The following is a 21,003-nucleotide window of genomic DNA, read 5'->3' on the forward strand; positions in this document are numbered from 1 at the left end:
ACTCTGTGACTGGCTGGGTGGCCCGGGTGTCCTCTTCTCCTTGTTCTCTTGTTCCTCAATCCCTCTATTTATTCTCTGCCTGCCAGCCCCGCCTATTCTTTCTCCTGCCTAGCTATTGGCTGTTCAGCTCTTTATTAGACCAATCAGGTGTTTCAGGCAGGCAGAGTAACACAGCTTCACAAAGTTAAACAAATGTAACATAAAAGAATGTAACACATCTTTGCATCTTGAAAACAAATGTTCCATAACATAAACAAATGTAACAACTCTCAAAATCCTATTCCACAGCAAGATTGGCACCACAGTGCTGTAGAAGGGCAAGGTGTGTTGGGTGCACAACTTTGTAGCCTGTTTGTATTTTCAGCAGAAATGCTGACTTCCATCCTTATGACTCATGGCATGGGTGGCATTGGTTGCCTCCTCAGAAACTGGTCCACGCTTGCTTATCCGTGCTCAGGAAGTACACTGGCATAGACGTGAGGCTGCCAGCTGATGCATTTCTGCTGAGTCTGCAAGCTTGGGAGGTTCATGTTCCCTTGTTAGTCAAGCAGTGACCCGGAAGCAAAACTGGGCTCATTGCTCAATCTTTCATTTCCACATTTTCATTTCCCCATGTTTTAGAAAGCCAGCAGCCAGGGAAGACTGTTCTCAGAGGTTCTGAACTTCCACATTTTGTAAGGGCAATTTTTCCCCAGCTATCCACTGATTAACTGTTTACCAATAAGATTTCGTCAGGAGCAGCCTTGAAAAGCCCCTGAAATGAAGAGGTTCTTTCCCCATTACCCTGCCTTACACACAGAGTGATGGCAGAGATGTTTAGAGTTCTCCTGTAGTTGAAGCCTAGGTTCTAGGCTGGCCCTGCGAGCAGAATCTTCAGGCAGTCCTTGTTTCCTGGCAGTGCTGTCTGGCCTCAGGCACTGCGGAACAGTCTGTGGTAGTGCTCTCAAGCAGCCACAGTTCAGGGCTCACATTGCTGTCTGGGCTGCAGAACTTTTACTTTAAGGAGGAAAAGACTTTATTTTGGAGATAATATGAGTGACCATGGCTGGGGAGTGCAGATTTAGGTTACTGCAAATTTCTTTCTTTCTTTGTTTCTTTTTTCGAGACAGGGTTTCTCTGTAACTGTCCTGGAACCAGCTCTTATAGACCATGCTGGCCTTGAACTCACAGAGATCTGCTTGTCTCTGTCTTCCAAGTGCTGGGATTAAAGGTGTGTACCACCACCTCCCAGCCCTACTTCAGGTTTCGTATTGCTGTGTGCTAACGGTTTCGTGGAGTTTTACAGTAGCAATAGAGAGAATCATTAGCAGGGCTATGCATTGGTGGAAGTGTCAGGCCGGTGGTAACAAAGAAGCTGTCTGGACAACGTCGTTTATCTCTAGGTTGATGCACTTCAAAGGATTTATCTAATGGCCACAAAGATGTAAGGTCGCTCACAAAGGTGGGCATACCTGGTGGGAAGGGCGGTAAAGATGGCTCAGATAATTTGGCTCTGGACTTGAAACACTATCCTTTCCCAGTTGTATTAAGTCCATGAGCCTTAGAAGGCTCCCTCTGAGGTGTGGATTGGTCAGAGATGTTCCTGTGGAGGCTGTGGGGGAGGAGGTAGAGGACACTCTGGGGAAGCCCATCATCTCTCACACGAACTAGGAGACTTCCTCAGGCAGCGTTCCTGTGTTCTTCCCAGTTATAAAACATGGCAGATGCACTTAGGATCATTGTGGGCAGGGAGCAAGAAGCTTCCTGCTCTGGGATTTCTTCAGGTATTCATGTTGGGAAATGATGTTTTTAACTTCCTAAAATTTTTATTTATGGTGTGTGTTTATGCACACATACACATGTGCGTGCTGTAGTATGTGCAGAGGTCAGAGGACAATTACAGAAGTCTATTCTCTCCCCTACCACATGGGTTCCAGGAATCAAATCAGGTTGTCAGGACTGGCAGCAAGTTCCTTTTCCTGCTGAGCCATCTTACCAGCCCAGAAAATAAGTTTTATGTCTCTACAGTAGATCCACACTTTTTATGAGTTTTGCTTCACTTGTGATGGCCTGGGATGTGTGGCCTCTTGCTGTTGACTTCTGGGTGCTGAGGTCCCAGGTGTCTGTCTCCTTTCTGTTAGAGGTCATTGTGAGGTGTGTGCTTTCTCCCTTTTTGTCTTTAGTTTTGAAAATATTTCTTTGGTTCTATTCCTAGAATTATTGATAACTTGAGTTTTATCTTGTTTGTTTTTGAAACACTGTGTGTCTTTGGCTGGCCTGGAACTCACTATGTAGACCAGGCTAGCCTCAAATTTAGAGAGACCCATGACCCATCCTGCCTCCCAAGTGCTGGATTAAAGGCGAGCACCGTCACATACTGCAGGCACCTTTAGTTTTGAAGGCAAAGGATTCAGTTTACTTAATTAGAAAAGAAGAGGTACCATAAATTCATAGTTAAACATTTAGTTTTAGGATGGTATCAGGAAACCCATTCTCCTGATGCTCAGTCTTTCCCAGTTGTGAATGTACATCTTTGGGTAGACAGTGTGTGATTTCTGGCAGGGTGGTATTTAGGGTGTCACGTTGGATTCCAGATGTGAGTTCTAACTCTCCAGTTGCAGTTCCCCTTCCCGGGTTGTCTGTGAGAGGCGGCCATGAGGCCTGCTCTGACAGGATGTGCGGTGGCTGCAGCAGAACAGGCTTCAGGGAGTCTCTCCCCGCTCTGCTCTCATTGGAACTTCCTCAGAAGACTCATCACACACACCAGCTTCACTTTTTGTTTTGTTTTGTTTTTGAAACAGGGTCTCTCTCTATGTAGTCCCAGCTGTCCTGGAACTCCCTCTGTAGACCAGGCTGACCTCGAACTCACAGAGATCCACCTGCCACTGCCTCCTAACTGCAGGGATTTAGGGTGTGCCACCGTGCCTGGCTGTCCACTAGGTTCACTTAATCTTCTCATTGCTGTAGAAAACTATCAGTTGGGTTCTTACGCTATGACATCCTTCAGTGTGAGCTGTCACTGCAGCCCTTCTGACATGACAGTTGCTTCTCCCTGCATTCTGTCCCATCTCTCTGGCTTCCTCCCAGAACTGTGAATCTGTGGGTGTGGCAAACACGAGGTTCTCCATCTTCCTATTCCAGCTTTCACCAGCTGCCCTCTCCTGCTGCAAACCTTCATCCTGTCTGTCCTTTTCTCATTATCCTGGAATTTCCTCACTTCTGTTGCGGATTGTCTTTCCTGGTTCTGATATATTTCCTTATTTGGGTAAAGTGTGTCCAATCCTCTGACCCTGGCATCGTCAGTCCATTTGGCACCAGGTCCCTGTGAGTTGGTGTCACCCTCTTTGATTAAGGAAGTGCCCAGTGCTGTGGCTGTGCGCTGTTACAGCTTTTGAGTACCTGCTCTCAGGTGCTGGGTCACCACTAGATTAGATCCCACCCTTAGAGAACAGTCCTCCCAGGAGAGGCCAGGCTTCTCATTGGTGTACATACTGCCCTCTAGTGGCCCTTCTGAAAAAGTTGGAGGATGTCTGGGGTAAGGGATGGTTAGTTTGTAAAATTTGTAAAAGGGATATGTAGTCATGCCAGAAATACTAAATGCCTTATGTGTCAGGCCCAGTTTTAGGATACCCCATCATATACTTGGGTGTGATCATCTAAGTATGCAAGCCTAGAGCCTAGCTCCATTTTACACTCAAGCCCAAACCCCTCTTGGGCTTATATGTTGTCATTGCTTGTACAACAGATGAAAAACAGGTATTGTTTGGCATTGGGAAGACAAAGATGAAGAAAAGGTGGCATGGGGTATTTGGGAGCTGATGGAACTCATTCTGTATGCTAAGTTCTTACTTAAGGAGCCTAGAGAGAAGGTTTTGCTCAGGCCAAGGACAGCGGCTGCTGCTAACAAAAGCTCCAGCAGCAGTAAAGACTGTGGCTGCCTTGTTCACACAGAGAACTAAGAGTCATTGTTGCAAATATGTTTGTTATAGACCGACAGAGTATACAACTTGATGAAGTTATGTATCCGTACATGTGTGTATAACCACCACCATCTAGATATGAGTGTCTGGTGGCCAGAAACATGGCAAACATTTTAAACCGTGTTCAGCTGTGCCCATTATGTTTTCGTGTGTACAGGGAATACAACAGTTTCCATAAATCCTGGAATCATGATGAAAATAGTCCATTGCATTTCTTCATGTCAACTATTGAACCTATTTCTTAAAATTTAGAAGTATTTTATCTGGGAGAAAGTGAAATGAGGAATAAGATGTATCAGAAACACCCCCAGAAACCTGAAGACCTTCTGATATGCTTGCCTGGCAACCAAACATTTAACACATTGGCCTTCTGGATCCACTGGAATGTTCTAGATGGTCACTTACTGAGAACTTTAATGTACACTACTCTCATGTTGGATTGGTTACCTGTGGTTACTTCTAGCTCAATCAATTATCTCTGTGTTTTCTTTGTGGTTCGTTTGGTTGGTGTGAGTTTCTTTCGTTCCTCCCAGCATGGGCGGCTAAGCCTCCTGCCACCTCTCAACTTGCTTCTCCCAATGTCATGACAGAGCGGTCAGGTACCAGTCATGCAGAGGGAAAGGGCTGCGTGCGCACAAGTGTGCACACTGCAGTGGGCTCTTATGGACCATTGTGAAGGTGGCTCATGCGCACAAGGATGCTAAGGTGTTGTTGCGGTGTTGGGGTTCTCTGGATTTGAGAGAGAGACGGTATTACCAGGGTGGCCTACAGCCTGCGGTCTGGGTAGTTCTGTGGCTGTCTCCTGACGGAGAGGCCAGGCTAGCCATTGACTCAGTTTCCACTCTGGTGCTGGGGTCCCAGGGAATTCGGTTGCACTGTTGCAACTAAAGCCCTAGAGACGTGGGTTCTAGTAGTGAAGGGATCCTCAGAAGAGCACAGCCTTGCAACCTTGCCTCGGTTCTGGGGTCGAACATTTGCCTAGTCAGCTCACTGGCCCGTGTTTGCTTTTATAAAGTTCAGAATCATTTAAAAATAAAGTCTTAGCCTGCGCTTGTCTTAACTTGATGTACAGAGGGGTCAGCTGCAGGAATGTGTATAGAACAGATGTCAGGTGCTCTTGGGGCACAGCGGGCACTGCCCTGCATCCAGCCTGTGTGCACACCTTTGAATTGCACTCTGCTGTTCTCCTGGTTCTCTTATTCGTCTTGATAAATTGGACAGGATGTTGACATCAGTGGATTACAAAGTACTATAAGAAAAATGAGACTAAGGTGAACAGTCCTGACAGATTCCAGCCTGGATTGCATCTTAGTATCTTTATGATTGGCTAATTAGATAAAGAACCTAAAATACTGTTTGGTGGTTTCTTCCAGCTTCTCATGTGGAAAGTTTGAAATGCCGAGGGGACGCCATAGCTAAGCAAATCAGTGACGCCATGAAGGTAAAAGCTGTGCTGTGTATGTAGAGTGGAAAAGATGGTGCTTGCTGTGGGTGCCGGGCGTGTCTGGGCTGCAGGAGGGTGCTCAGGAGTCTCTTCTGTGGCTCAGAGTGTGTTAAGCAGCAGTAACATTCAGAGTTCCATTTATCAGGTGCCTACTGTGTGCCACATACTCTGCCTGGCAGGTGCTTACCGCAAGCCGTGTACCCCTGGTTTCTCCAGTGAGATTATTATACTTTCTGAGCTGTGCCGGGATGACTGTTGGTGACATTTACAGAGCATGTGGTGTCTGCTCTATGTCTGCTGTCACACTAACCCCATAGGATAAGTATTTTAACCCCTGAATTATAGACAGGGAAACCGAGGCACTAAGAGCCTCGATCATTTGCCCAACCAGGTTCCTGAACCAGGCTCTGGCTTCAGAGCTTGTCTGTTGTCTCTGCTTTCATGCCAAGCTCGGACCCAGGTCTAGCACATGGTGCCCGAGCTGTGTTCTAGACATGGGACATGGGATTTGCTCTTCGTCACTCTAGTTATTACACTACAGCTGGGTTACCTCAAGGTCATCCTAACATGGTTTCTACTGGGACATTTATTTTACCTAAACATAAAAATAAATTCCTGGTACATGGAAATGATTTTTAAACTTCACTGCCTCCCTAGTTCTGATGGCCATGTTCTGTGGCATTATTTTTGGTTTGTATGGATTCCATGTTTTTCTGATAGTTGATTATCTTTTGCTTTCATCCTATTCTTGATTCAGAGTTGGTGGATTAAGCTTGCCCTATTTTTATAAACAAAACTTTATTGGAACAGAGATGGAATCATTCATTTACTTCCTGTGTGTTGTTTATGTTCTAAATAGACTTGACCTAAAAAATTGCTGTGCAGCATGTCTGTGTCTGTGTATTCCGTTTCTTTATCTTGTATTCACCTTTGAACCTGATACTTTCCTCCCCAAGGCTTTGCCTGCGTTAATTGAACAAGGAGACGGCTTTTCCCAGGTCTTGAAGATGCAGCCTGTCATCCAGCTACAGAGGATCAATCAGGAAGTCTTTTCCAGCTGTTGCAGGAGAGCAGATACCAAGCCCGACAAGTCTGTAACACAAATAGAAACCACGCCGACCGAGACTGCAGCCAGGAAAGCCTCGAACATTGTGCTGAAGAGAAAGCACGCCCCGTCGGACTGCTCTCAGAGAAAGCGCTACCCGCTGCGGCTAAAGAAAATCAACCTCGACGGATAAGCTGTGGGTTGGGGAATTGAAGTCAGTGCTCTCAGCGTTTGGGTCACGGTCTGCTGCGCGGGGGACGTCACTTCAACTGCCTGTCACTCTCTGCAGGCACAGTGCTCCACTCTGCTTGTCCTGGGCTGTGGCGGGTTCTCTACGCCCTTGATCTCCTTCTGCGCTAGGTAAAAGCCTTTTGAGGATTGCACAGCCCTGGCCGTGTCCTCAGATGCCATCGGTCCCTGCAGGGGTGTGGACTGATGCCCTGGGGTGGCTCTGCACGGCAGTGTGTGCATGGCTAGTTCAGTTCATAGGTGAGCGCACCGAAGACTGGCCTGGCCTTGGCTCTGTTCCATGGGCAGTTAATTTACAGTTTTAGGGTTTTGTTTTGTGAGAAAGGAGAAGGCTATTATTTATGCAGGGAATATTCTTAAAAAGCAAACCTGAGGCTGGAGCCTCTGTTTCTTGCCTACACTTTCATGTCTGTAGGTTTTTTAATATAACTTGACTGGGAACTGATAGTTTCTTTTAAAGTCTTCGTTTCCAAATAGATCCTTCCAGTTCAAAGCATACATTAGGGTTGTTTGTCATGCCATGTACAGCAGATCTAGGCCGAGTGAGCTACCCCTGTTAAGGGCGTTGATAGCTGATATAGTGTCAGACTTAAAAGGGTCTCAGCAAACTTACACTCTGAGATTTAGCCACAGCCTCTCAGAGCCGGCATTATGTCTCACACGGTGCATTGTAGATAGGGCCTCTAGCTTACCACCTGTTTCCTTTTTGGGTGATTCTACACTCTTGTCCGTTTCCAGAGGAATGTACTAAGGGCTTGGAAATTCTGTATTACTCTTGCTTGGTATGTCCCCATGATCATACACATCTAGGTTTGTCTGGTTTTCTCATTTGAAAAAGCCTTATGGTGAGGCCATTTATGGAATCTTTAGATTCTGTTTTAGTGTTCCTACAGAGCAATGTTTTTGTTTTGTGTTTTAAAATAACATATAAAGACCAAATTCCTGGGTCGTGCTCTCTCCAGCTAACAAAGCATTCTTGGTGCCAGCCTGCACCAGACAGCAGGTCGGCACTCTGCGTTCTGAGTAAACTGACCTTTGCCTGAGAATCACTTGGTGACTTCAGGAGGTGGCTGCTGTTCTGTGATTGGTCTTACTTCAGAAGTTCCCAAGCAGGCAAGGCTGTGAGGCAATGCGGTGGTTTTCCACTGGGCGAGTGCTGTAGGACCCAATGGGAACATGAGCTTGGAGGTGTCCCGCTGGGTGGTTTTCCACTTTGCGAGTGCTGTAGGACCCAATGGGAACATGAGCTTGGAGGCGTCCCGCTGGGTGGTTCTCAGGATCTGAGGCTGCACCAAGAGGAGTTTTGAGTGATTCACAAATGTCTGGCATGAATGTGACTTGACCTTGGAGAGGTGACCGGGGCCCACGTACAACAGTTTTCAGTGGAGGGTTGTCTTCCAAGGGAGCATTTGTCAAGGCCAAGGCACTTCTGCCTATGGTAACTTAAGGTGTTTGTGTGTGTGTGTCGGGAGAGGGGGTACTACTGTCACAGTGAGCTGACGCTGCACCTATCCCAGACCAGTCATCCTGAGGCAGAGAAGCCTGTTGAGGGGAGAGCTGTAGTGTAAGGTGGTGCGGCTGTTGCGCCATTCCGACCCATCTGGGAAGCACTATCAGTACTGGTGTGCGACTGTTGTGGCATTCTGCCTGTTTATACCCTGTGTGTGTGTGTCCCTGCCAGCCTGGGCTGCCTGGCAATACCGTGTGTGTGTGCGTGTGTGTGTGTGTGTGCGTGCGTGCGTGCGTGTGTGTGTGTGTGTGTGTGTGTGTCCGTGTCCATCAGCCTGGGCTACCTGGCAATACTGTGTGTGTCCCCTCCCAATAGATAAGACTAATGTGATCAAGTCTTAGCTGTTGAGTCTAGAATTTGCTTCTAATGCTAGAAGGTTTTACAATAAAGTTTGAATTCAGTGGTCATTTTCATGTGTGTTCCTTTATACCACACATACTCAGTGACTCTGCAGTACTTGGGGCTGGGTGGGGATCTTCCGCCTGTGCATGCAACCACTCCCCACCTGTCTGGTGTGCTCCTTCCACAGTGTACAGTCCTGCCTGTCTACCATGGGACAGTTGGCGAGTCAGGCAAGGGGCTGGAGATTGAAACACACACACACAAAACAGAGACACGAGTCATCCGTGAAACAAGAATGTCCCTTTTGCTGTGTTCCAGGGCAGCTTACATAGGGGCTCTCCTTGACTAATGGCCACACCCTACCTAGCTCTCAGGATTTTTCAGCTGCAAGCCCATCAGAAACCACTCCCCTGCCATCAGGAACCCAGGAGGGTCTCGTGCCCAGAGCAGCTGCAAGCACAGGAAAACAAGTTGTTTACTCTGGCAGGCAAGGGGTCACAGAAAATTCAGGGTCTGAGGGTCTGCAGCCCCCAACACCACAGGACATCAGTGGTAGCTGAGAACCCCTTAGTGGGGTAGTAGGATCTCAGGGAGACAGTTCCTTGCTCTTTGACCTTCTGAGGGAACGTGGGCGTCGAAACTGGGACTTTGGCAATTTCTGTGGAATCAAATGTTTGCAAGAAATGGCTTCATCTGTTTCTAGAGCATGAAGAAATTCGTAAACAAACACCCCCTGCCTGGGGTGACCACTCTGTCCCCAGCCCAACCCCAGCACCCCTGGGCTTGCCCTCCTTGGGATACCAGTGGCTTCGAGCTGGGGGCCTGTGCTGGGGTCTCCAGTGGAGTGAGACAGGATGTCAAGGTAAGGTAGCCAGGGGCCCATAACCGGCTTCACCTGGTGTCATCTGTGAAAATGGCTCCCCCCCACAGAGATCTCACCCAGTGCTGCATAAGACTGCTCAATATGGCAGCCCAGTATCTGAATCCTCAGAAAATATGAACTTCCTAATGAAATTCCCTTTCTCTGAAATCCGATGAAAATGTTATGCGAACAGATTTGCTCTAGCCAGTAGGTCTCCTGCTCATCAAAATAAAGGATGGCTCAAAAACGCCAGCAGTGCCAGGTGGGGGAGGAGCCTAACAGACAGCACGAGCTGGGCTGGGGATGCAGCTCAGTGGTACAGGGCTTGCCTGATGGCTCGGGCTCTGAGCTCAGACAATAGCATTGTTTAAGCAGCATATGAATAATAATGATATGTATATCGGCCTTGTTATGTTGTCCAGGCTGATCTTTTGGTGTTTTTGTTATTCTTGAGACAGGGTCTTGCTGTGTAGCTCAGGCTGGCCTCAAACTTGACATCTTCCTGTCAGCCTCCTGAGGGGTTGTTACATGCATGTGCTAGACTCACTTTAGCCTAAGGATGATCTCAGTCTCCTGGACTCTAGTTATCCTCCTGCCTCAGCCTCCCAAGTATCTGAGAACACAGGCATGGTTGCTGCATCTAGCTAGAATCCTCTGGACCCATTGTACAAAAATAGATTTTTTATAACCATTTCAATTTGTGTTTTTGTTTTTGTTGATTTTATTAGGAAACAAAGTCTCATTCTACAGCCTGAGCAGGCCTGGAGCTCACTATATAGCCGAGGCTGGCCTCAGACCTTTGGTGATGCTTTGATGTAGTCCTCTGAATGCTGAGAATGGAGGTGTGTGTCACTCAGTGTTTACAGGTCTAGCCTGGGGTAGTGTTCCCTACCAGGTAAAGACATGGCAGGTAGAGTCAGCCAGTGGAGAAAGGCTCTTTATTAGAGGTGAGGGCCCACACAGCAAGGCACACAAAGACACTCTGCCTTGTAGAAAGAAGGGGATTCCTGAGCCCCAAACCCAGTCTTCCCTTGAGGGGCTCTTCAGCCCCTAAGTTAGGGCCTGCCAATATGAACAAATTCAGGGAGCTGATAGGCCCAAGACTTCGAAGCAAACATGTCCCGATCTTTCTGACCAGTCTACGGCAGGGGCAGCCCACCGATGGGGGAGAGAGCCCACCAGGCCTTTGGTCAGGAGTGTGAGGAAGGGGCCAGGCGTTTGCCATCTTGATAGCTTTGTGGCCTCTCTTTCTACCTAACTCCCACCAGGGATCTGTCCAACTCCTAGTCCCTCACCACCACACCTGAGGACCTGTTTTCAGTTTTCTGGTATTAGGGATCAAAGCTAAGGCCTTGGGCACAGTGAGTGGGCACCTGCCTCTGAGTTCATTTCCAGTTTGTGCTACCAGTTTATTCACTGAAGGGGCAGCAAGATGCCAGTGGTTCCCACACATTGTTTTCTTCCCCCATGTGCTGAGATCTCTCATCCTCAAAACCTGGGGATGGGCAGCGTCACCCACACTGTGATGGCGAGGAGATGGAGCTGAGAGAGGCTAAGCCCCTTGCCGCTGTCCGGCAGGCGGCTGAGCAGGCCCAGAGAGGTCTGGCTTAGTCAGGTCTCAGATGTCCCCAGTGATGCATCACGGGACTGTTTTGTCTTGTTTCTCAGCAATACAAACCAACATACAATGACAAGTTCTGAGTTTCCTGGGCCTCAGGCAAGGCTCATATAAAGCAGTAAAGGCATCTGTGAAAGGAAATGGTTGTTTAAAACAGGTCATGTGTGTTTTGCTGTCTGTGGCTCGGGGTCTACCAGCCACCAAAGCCAGGCTGGCTGCATTGCAGGATGTGAGGAGTCACCCGTTACAAGAAACTCTGAATCACTGAACTGATTGAAGGTTTCGAAGTGATTTCCAGACAACTGGGCCATCACGCTTTAGGAACAGAGCAAGCCTCCCATTTAATCCGTTGTCTATCGAGGTTTATGCTGGGGTTAAGTCCCACGAAGCCTCAGAATTCAGAAGGATCGCTGTAGCAGACGAGAACCTGACTCATAAGGTCCGAGGGTAAACAAGTTAGCTCACAGAAGTCTATACCACGTTTATTCTTCCCATGCTCTCAGTGTCCCCTTTCGATGCTTCTCCTCAGTGTTCCTCTTTTGATGTTCCTTGCTGTTCTTCAGTTTATAGACCCACACAGACATGGGTAACAATTCTCTGGTAAATAACAGTGATATCAAGCATGCATTCCTTAGGACTAACAGGATGGATAAGACTGACAAAGTAGGCACCTTGTGTCTCAGAAGGGGCGTGGCTGTGGAGCTCCCCAGCAGACACTGGGAGGATTAGGATGGAGCTTGCCTCCCCACTCCGCCCCATCCCCCAGGCTAAGCATCAGGGTGCTGTATCCACTGGCACCCATGTAAGAAGGAATTTCTTTCTCTGGGGCTGGTTTAGTGACCCAAGCTTTTTTTCTGTATATTTTATGAGTAAAGGTACAAAGAGTTAATTTCCTCCACTAAGACCTTGTGTCACATGAGAGGTGAAGGTAAGTGCAGAATATTGATAGCTTGTTAGGGTAGAGCAAAGGCCAGTGGGTTACACTCTCTGAGCTGGCTGTTAGAGAATTCGGAGCCACCTAGACCTTTCTATCGGTAAGTGCAGACATACTGTCTTTCTCCTTCAGTGCTCCTGCTCAGGACTCCTTTCCTGTCAATAAGGATAACTGTGGCAGACTAACTTTGTGTAGATTTGTCTATGAGAACAAAGGTTTAGCTGAGTGAATGCTTTTACACCAGAGCCCCACGGTGAGGGAAGAGTCATCCAGTTGCCTGTATAGGGAGAAATCTCAATGATTTCTTCCTATACTTATACACTGCTGGGGTATTTCGGGAAGGGGGTATTCCATTATGGAAGGGAGAAGAGCCATGGCTTCATAAGATCTCTACAGAATTGACGGCGACTATCCAAAAGACAGGTGCTCCCGAGCTCTGCAAATCGGTTCCCCGCTGCTCCCGCAAGTCTGTCTCGTGAGCTGGCAGCTGTTCTTTACTGTACAATGCTTGTGGCTCACAGCAATTATCCTTTCTCTTCAGAGAAACTAAATTGCTAGCCATCATTTTAGCGGACTGCTGACCATCGTTACCAGTCTTCCAAGTACATTGCCTTGAGAACATCATGCCGACTTTTGTCCACTTCCTGGGTTAAGCTTGCCAGGGCAGTCTCGGGAACTGGGAAGGCTGGCTGGCACAGGCCCTGTCAGATGTAGTACGAGCCCCGCATCCCGCCTCTCGCCCGGTCTGACACCGAAGACCCAGGCCTGGTGGCCTTCTCACGACTCTTCACTTCAAGACTATTTGTAAAGTTTTATTTTTACGTGTCTTGCTCACATGCATGTGTGTGCAGTGGGTCACAGCCCCTGGAGCAGGAGTTACAGGTGGTTATGAGCTTCCATATGGGGCTGGGAACGGAATGCAGGTCCTATGCAGTAGCAGCTTACCATTGAGCCGTTTCTCCAGCCCCACTCCGTTCTGTTAGATCACAGGCCCACCCAGACTCAAAATTGGGCCAGGCAGGTGTAGTTTTGTGTTTTTTTTTTAACTCTTTGGGGGCCCCACAAGCTCTCCCCCAAAATTACACAGAGACTTATTCTTACTTATGAATGCCAAGCTTAGCTTGCTTCTATCCAGCTTTTCTGACTTAAATTATCCCGTTTCTCTTTAACTACGTTTTGCCTCTGGGCTTTTTACCTTTCTTTATTCTATATGTCTTTCTTTCCTTCTTATTCCACAACTGGCTGTGTGGCTGTCCCCTAGTGTCCTCTTCTCTCTCCTCCTTTTCTGGCTCCTTGCTCTTCTTCCCTAGCGTTTTCCTCCTTTTTATTCTCTCTGCCTGTCAGCCCAGCTCTCCTTTTTCCTGCCTAGCTAGTAGCCGTTCAGCTCTTTATTAGACCAGTTAGGTGTTTTAGGCAGGCAAAATAACACAGCTTTATGGAATTAAACAAATGCAACATAAAAGAATGCAGCACTTCTTTACATCATTAAACAAATATCCAACAGCATAAACAAATCATCTGAAGCTAATATTCCATGACACGCAGGGAAATCCACAAAGGCATGGATACTGAAGAGTGACTTACTGTGGCCACCAGATTCACAGCCCTCTGCCACAGCCTCAAAGACTACACCTGGAGGGTGGTACCAGAGGGAGGTTAGTACCAGTGGTTAAAGCATTGGCTGCTCTTTCAGAGGACCTGGGTTCAATTCCCAGCATCTGTATGGTGGTTCACAACTGTCTGAAATGCCACAGGATCCAGCACCCTCTTCTGGCCTCTGCAGGCACCAGACATGCATGTGATACACATACATACATGCAGGCAAAACACCTATGTGTGTAAAATAAAATTTGAAAAAGCCACAGTTGCATGACTCCCAGCACGCAGGAGACTAAGGCAAAGAGGTCAGAAGTTTGAAGCCAGACTGTCTCAAAATAACAAACAACAAATAAAGCCCCCCAGGTTTCACTGAGACTCCATCCCCCCGCACTTAACGCCTGACACCCATTGAGCCCTACGCAGACCCCCGTTGAATGAACACAAGGTAAGCACACATGCTGCACACATGAGCAGCAGCCCACTGGAAATGTCCGCAGATATCTGTGCAGTCACGTCTGCAATAGCAGCCTTGCCGGTCTGATATGCTGGGGTCATCCCATACCCAGTCAGGCACCATCATGCCTCTCAGAAGGCTGTCTTTATGATCAGGGCCTTTTTGTAATCCATTTGAGACACACAATGAGCTAATAGGAAAATTGCAGGATGTACATTCTGTGGAAACAGGACGCTCTAGGAGGCCTTGGTCATGCATACGATGCCTAGAGGGTCTCCTATTCAGGCTGGACAAGGAGGACCTCCTAGAAGAGGTGGTTTCAAGATCCTCTTGAATAGTGGGAGGACACAAAAAGCTCACTGTGGGTTTTGGGAAGGAGGTGTGAGCTAGGTAGAGTAAAATAAGGAAGTAAAATAAAATCCAGAGACCCAAGAGCCAGACAATAATAGAGAAGAATGAATCCCCTTCCACAAAATCTGGAAGGCCACTTGGGACAATCAGGTGCCTCAGCAAAGGCTGGGCTCCCACCAGGTGTCCCATCTACACTGTCAGCACTGCTGGGGCTCTGTGCACAGCCTCCCAGCTACTCCGGCAGGATTCAGTTTGAGGCCCCAGTAGCCACGGCTGTATCCCTTAGTTCTCTGGTACCCAGTGGCACTGCATTTAGAAGTGGCTCGCAAAGAAATGAGGAAGCAGGAGGGAGCAGATGAACTTCAGCTTCCTGGAGCTTCCAAGCTGCCCCTAAGAAACCAGAGCTTCTTTTGGAGGAGGGGAGTAAGGGTGGCAGAGCTGAGAATGACCCTGAAGCCCTTGTCATGACTGTCCTCAGCAGGCAGGGACGTGCTGCCATTGGCTTATGCTGTGCTGAGGATGGAACCCAGGGATGAGAGCATGTCAGCTGGGCTGCTTGATCCTTGTCAGTCTGAGACAAGCTAGGGTCATGTGAGAAGGGGAGCCCCTCAGTTGAGGAATCGCCCCCATCAGATTGGCCAGTGGGCAAACCTACAGGGCATTTTCTCAATTAATGATTGATGTGGGCAGGACCAGCTCCCTGTGGGTGGTGCCGCCCGGGGCAGGAGGCCCTGGGTGCTGTAAGAAAGCAGGCTGAGCAGGCCGGTAAGTGGTAAGCTGTGTTCCTCATGGCCTCTGCTTCAGTTCCTACCCCCAGGTTCCTGCCTTGGCTTCCCTCGGTGATGAACTGAATAAGATGAACTAAAGCCTCTCCTCCCCAAGTTATTTTTGGTCAGTGTTTATCAGAGCAACAGGAAGGAAATTAGGACACTAGACAAGACTTTTCCCAACTGAGCTATGACCCCAGCTGGTGGCCAGAGCTCTCTAAGAACATGGTCCCAGACATGTCCCTTGTTAGGCACCCCGTGGGCCCTGGCCTGTCCTTTGTAACCAGGCTTTCCAGGACGGCTGGGAGGAGCCCTGGCTGGAAACAGGAAATCTATACTGCTTTTCCTTCTTGATCCCCCATTCACTGAGAAACTGGCCAGTTCTGGGAACTGCCTGTGTGGTTCTCTGCGGCTCTTATAGGAAGTCCACACTTCAGTCACAGGCTGTAAGGCTTAGCAAGAACTGGCCACAGGATGATCCTAAACCAGGTCAGAGAGGGTGAGCGCCTGGCTTTCAGAGAGGCCAGTTTCTAGCAGCCCAGGAAAGTGATTATTAGGAAAAACAGGCCACGGATGCAACGTCTGAGTGACAGAAACAGCCAACCTGGAAAATCGGGCTCAAATACCGAGAGCTCGGTGGAGCATCCAAGACCGGGCAGTTCTCTGACGGTTCTTGGCAGATAGAGGGGCTGGTACCTTGCTGCCTCCACTGAAGGGAGAGTAAGAGGAAATACATTTGAAGAGCATGTGGGGCCAAAAATAATCGTGGAAACCTGCAGCACCAGCACTGTGGACTGCAGCGTGGTGGGGCATAGGCACATATGAATTACATAGATCCAAAGTACACCACCGAGAGAGGCCTTAGACGGTTACAAATCTACAGATCAGGAAATGAGGACTTTTTACCTGTGTGTCACTGCACTATGCCAGGGTGAGACACGGTCTGGTCCTCTAAGCTGGGCTGCGGAAACAAGCCCCAAGGTGAAGCTGGAGCAGAGTTCACTCAAAGGATTAAGCCTGACTAACAATGGCTGGAGAGGCTCACCTTGCAAGAAAGTCTGATCCCCAACACCTACCTTAAAGAGCCAGGATGACTTAAATCTGTAATCCCATTACTAAGGAGGTTACCATTGATACCTGGGGCTCAATGGCCAGACAGTCTGGCCTATTTGGTGAATTCTAGGAAACTGAGAATTCTGTCTTTAAAAAAAAAAAAAGTCGAAGGTACCTGAGAAATGACATCTGAGGTTTACCTCTCTGGCTTCCACATGCAAGTGCACACATGTGAACACAGAACATGAACATATGGACATGTTCACATAGCCTTGGATACTGGGAAAACCTTCAGCTGCATGTTTGGAGAGGTAAAATCAAGAAGGAAGAGAATGTTAAATTCCATGATCAGTTTTGTTAAAAATGCATGGAAAAGCAAATTAAGACGACAGGGGAATGAAACGTGAGTTTGCCAAACCAGAAAAATAAACAGGATTAACAGGACAGCAAAATCAGCAAGGATGTGGAACCCAGCTGGCGGGATTGCTGGGGAGCTGGCTCAGAGGCTAGGAGCACTGGCTGCTCTTCTGGAGGACCTGGGTTCAGTTCCCAGCACCCACACGGCGGGGGCAGGGCCGGGGGCTCACAACCGTCTGTAACTCCAGCTCCCGGGATCTGATGCCTCTTCTAACCACCAGGTGTGCACCTGGTGCACAAACACACGTGCAAGCGAAATAAGTCTAGAAATTTTAATAGAGGATAAAAATAAAGGCACAGCTCATCATAAATTTAAAGAGATGACAAATCCATAAAATCAAGAAAACCCTGTGTATTTAATAACTTCATGGTATTTCTGCGGTGGCTTATTATCCATTTCTAACTAGTTGCTTTGTTTCTATGTACAACAGATTCATTCCACAGAAACTAAAAAGATAATTCAGCCCATGTAATTGCATGATAATTTAATAACTATCGAGATAATTTTTATACTCCATAAGACTCTGTGTGTGCATAAGACTCTGTGTGTGTGTATGTGTGTGTGTGTATGTGTGTGTGTGTGTGTGTGTGTAGAGTAATGTCATGTGTGTGTGGAGGAAACATCGTGTAATTTGTAAGAGTTGGCAGATTTGGAAAAGTCCATGTTCATTTTTTTTTTTTTGAAATATCTAAGTTGTAATTTTCAGGACATTTCATGGTTTCTTTTCCTGTGACTCATGTTGACGTTCTTAGAACTGGTATTTAGTCACTGGTATCTCCGGGACAGTGGCTTTCAGGCAGGGTGTTTTCCTCACCCAGGAGGGCTCCTGGTGACAGCAGGGAGAACTGTGAGTGCCTTTGTGTTTTTACAGCCCACTCTTCTTTGCAACTGGACCATCCCACAGCCAATCATCTTTGAGCTTTTCTAAATGAACAGTTTGCTCTTGCGCAATCTGAGAGTTCTCATAACTGATCTATGGGTATGGCATGTCTACTGATTGTAATTACCTCTGGTTGTCTCTGTTTTACATTTCCTTGGTTTCACACATTTAAAAATTTCCAGTTCTTTAATATATAAACAATTTAAGGACACATGTTATGTCCGTCAGAAATGGACAGACAGATCAGGAGTCTACCTCTGTTAACTTGTTTTCTGAAATAGTCTAATGTACTTCCAAATCACAGTTAAAATGTCATATTCAAGGGGCTGGAGAGATGGCTCAGCAGCCAAGAGCACTGGCTGATTTTCCCAAGGGACAGGTTTGATTCCCAGCAACCATGTGGTGGCTCACAACCACCTGTAACTCCAGGTTCAGAGGATCCAATGGCCTGTTCTGGCCTTCACAAGCACCAAGCACAGACACACATGCAAGCAAAACACTCATCCACTTTAAATCGTAATAAAAAAGGTTAAGTCATATTCAAAGTTGGTAAAGTATCACTTGTGTTAACAAGAAACACATGAGAATACCAGAAGGGGCTTCATGCTCGTGTGTGCTTTTTGTGTTAAAGCTCTGCAAGAGCGATCTCTGTAAACAAGAAGGACTCTGACGCTTAACTAAGATTTCTGTTTGATGACACAGAATTTTCAGACTGGATGCTTGGGGCATTTGGTTCAAATCTGACTTCCCCTCCACCGCCCACATAATTCTGGTGCTGGGATGTGTGGGAGGTGTTTTTGTCTTAGCAGAACGTATGCTGTTGCATGGTTTAGCACAGAAGACAGTGGAAATATTCCTGGAGGTCATACAAAAAAAAAAAAAACCCTGTCTCTACACGAAAGTGTCTGTAAATCACATTCACAGATCTCCATGTTGATTTCCCTGGTTAAACCTTTCTTTTCTGGGGTCCCTCAGATGCTTGCAGTCACCTCAACACCTGTAGATTCTAGGAGGCTAAGGAAGAGTGAGTTGAAAGGAAACAATGGTCTTACCCATCTGTGGTTTAAAGATCTCATTTCACAGCTATGTTAACCATTGGAAATGATCCCCCACAGACTCCTGCTATGAATGATTTCCCCAGTAGGTGGCACTACGTTGAGATGCTATGGAACTTAGAAAGTTGGTCACACTGGTGAGACTGAGTCTCTAGGGCCTGCCCTAGGTTCAGGTTGGTGTTCTCTGCAGTGATGTGACCAGTCTGTGGCAGGAACTGTTCTATGTCTTCTGAGGCATGGCTGACTGGGGCCTCTGGAACTCGGAGACCAAAACAAGTCTACCCTCCTTACTGTTTTTTCTTTTCCTTATTCCATTTTCTGGTCAGTGTTTGTGGTGTGCACGTGTGTGTGTGTTTGTATGCATGTCTGCATGTGCGGGGCACACGTGTGTGGGTGCATGTGAAGGCCTGAGGCTGGTGCAGAGAACCAATCTTGGTTACTCTTTCCCTGAGTGAGATGGATAGTCTCGCTAGCCTGCTTGTTCTCCATCTCTGCCTCAGAAGGCTGGACCTCAGGCAGACCACCACGCTCATTCCGAATTTAAGAGGATTCTGGGAATCTAAGAGCGACCCTCCTCCCTTCTCAAGAGGGTCATGCATCCTCAGAGAAGACCCCGCCCATCGGTCATTCCATTGGTCATTAGATCGAATGGTCAAATTCCCACAACGCCATGGTTTGCCTCTCGCTTGAACCACTGTGCCATCTCCCCAGGCCCCTTAGGCTGTCCTGATGGATATTTTGTTTGCTGTGTGGCAAAAGTGACCAATGCATTCATGAGCACATGTCACCAGGCAAACACACAGGGTCAGTTAGGCACCAGGAACCTCCCATTCAACACACTCCTTACAGCCAGGCCTTGGCCTCCACTGTCTTCCCAACCCTACCCCAGCTTTCTCGGATCCTGATCCTCATTGTCATCCTTATTGTCTTCCGTTTGTTCCCAGGATTTAAAAATCCCATTGCAAGTGTTACTGCTGTGGTTTGGAAGGACACCCACAGGCTCCTGTTTCAGATGCTGGGTCTCCACTTGGTGGCACTATTTTGTGAGGTGACCAACTTGACCCCATAACATCTGAAGTCTCTTCCTGTCATACCTCTGCTCAGACGCCCCGAGCTTTCCACCTTACTCCAAACACAAAGCCACCCTGGGTGAAGGGCTTTCACTGCCTTTCTGACCTCATCAGGGCCAGGCGCTTACCTCTCCCTAGCCACTCCAGACCCAGGAGTCTCTGCAGTTTCTTCAATGGCCAGGCTCTTCCACGAGGCCTTTGCTTATTTATGTGTTGGTGCAGCCTGAACCATGTCCTCCAGGTGTCCCCACAGCCCTGCACAGGAGCCTTGCTTGAGCTCCCTGTTTTAAAACACACACGTCTACTTCCAGTGCACCCTCTCTGCCAGCTCTTGCTTTTCTGCATCATCATGGGGCAGACCACGTCTAAAGTACTCCACGGTGTTTATGTCTGACTAGCTGGACGGTGCATTCCCCAAGATGTGGCTGACACACAGTGGCCAGTCTCTGGTGAATGCAGCAGGTCTCTCTACCCCTGGGGTTCTCTCCCGGAGTCTCCCCAGAAGCCCACAGGATTGTCTTCTGAGAAAAGCCATGACAGGACACTTAGCAGAAGGTGCGGTTCCCAAAGAGAACAGCAGGAGAGAACGGCTCACGGGGCTTTCAGGCAGCTAAGCTGCTTGGTATTGGACAGAACCGTCTTCTTGTGAAGTGAATCACCAAACACTCAGCTCTGACCTACAGCACCCCCTCCCAGCTGGGACCTCCGGCACCCCCTCACCCAGCTCTGACCTCTGGTACCCCCTCACCCAGCTCTGACCTCTGGTATCCCCTCACCCAGCTCTGACCTACGCACCCCCTCCCAGCTCTGACCTCCGGCACCCCCTCACCCAGCTCTGACCTCCGGCAGCCCCTCACCCAGCTCTGACCTCCGGCAGCCCCTCACCCAGCTCTGACCTACGCACCCCCTCCCAGCTCTGACCTACAGCACCCTCACCCCTAGGGACGGAATCGGGGTCACCTTAACATAACTAGGATGTGGACACATCATGCCTGTGTCTTTCCAGTTCAAGGAGAAAATACATTTTTTAAAACAGATATTTGAGGCATTTATTTGCTTTTCCTCTTTCTCTCCTATTTATTTATTTGTTTGTTTGTTTGTTTTTTAGGTTTTTTGAGACAGGGTCTGTCTATTTTGTAGCCCTGGCTGTCCTTGAACTCACTATGTAGACCAGGCTGTGCTACCACACCCAGATTTTTTTTTTAGGGTCTCACTAGGTAGCTCTGACTGGCCTGGAACTTGATGTATATTATAGGTCTGGTCAGAAAAGGGTTAGCATTCTGGCAAATGAGCTTAGCACTATAATAGGATTATGAGAATAAATAAATAGATATAATGCTGGGCAGTGGTGGCACAGGCCTTTAATCCCAGCACTCAGGAGGCAGAGGCAGGC

At 48.0% G+C, this 21,003-nt stretch overlaps 1 protein-coding gene across 2 annotated transcripts in view; it reads left to right on the forward strand.

Moving 5' to 3' along the window:
• The window catches only part of Nsl1 (NSL1, MIS12 kinetochore complex component), a 17,843-nt gene extending 9,429 nt beyond the window's left edge, over positions 1 to 8,414 (forward strand). The window contains exons 5-7 of one of the 2 annotated variants that reach the window (XR_003377067.1): positions 5,333 to 5,400; positions 6,360 to 7,885; positions 7,952 to 8,414. Coding sequence is in view for 1 of the 2 variants with exons in the window: in XM_005348874.3 (XP_005348931.1) it covers positions 5,333 to 5,400; positions 6,360 to 6,641 (350 nt within the window). In the remaining variant the exon portion in view is untranslated. Of the gene's footprint in view, positions 1 to 5,332; positions 5,401 to 6,359 lie in introns of both variants that reach the window. The other variant, XM_005348874.3, reaches the window with a different exon arrangement.
• The last annotated feature ends 12,589 nt before the right edge of the window (positions 8,415 to 21,003 follow it).

Source organism: Microtus ochrogaster, chromosome 6 (genome assembly GCF_000317375.1).
Source record: "Microtus ochrogaster isolate Prairie Vole_2 chromosome 6, MicOch1.0, whole genome shotgun sequence".
In the NCBI taxonomy this organism is placed as follows: Eukaryota; Metazoa; Chordata; class Mammalia; order Rodentia; family Cricetidae; genus Microtus; species Microtus ochrogaster.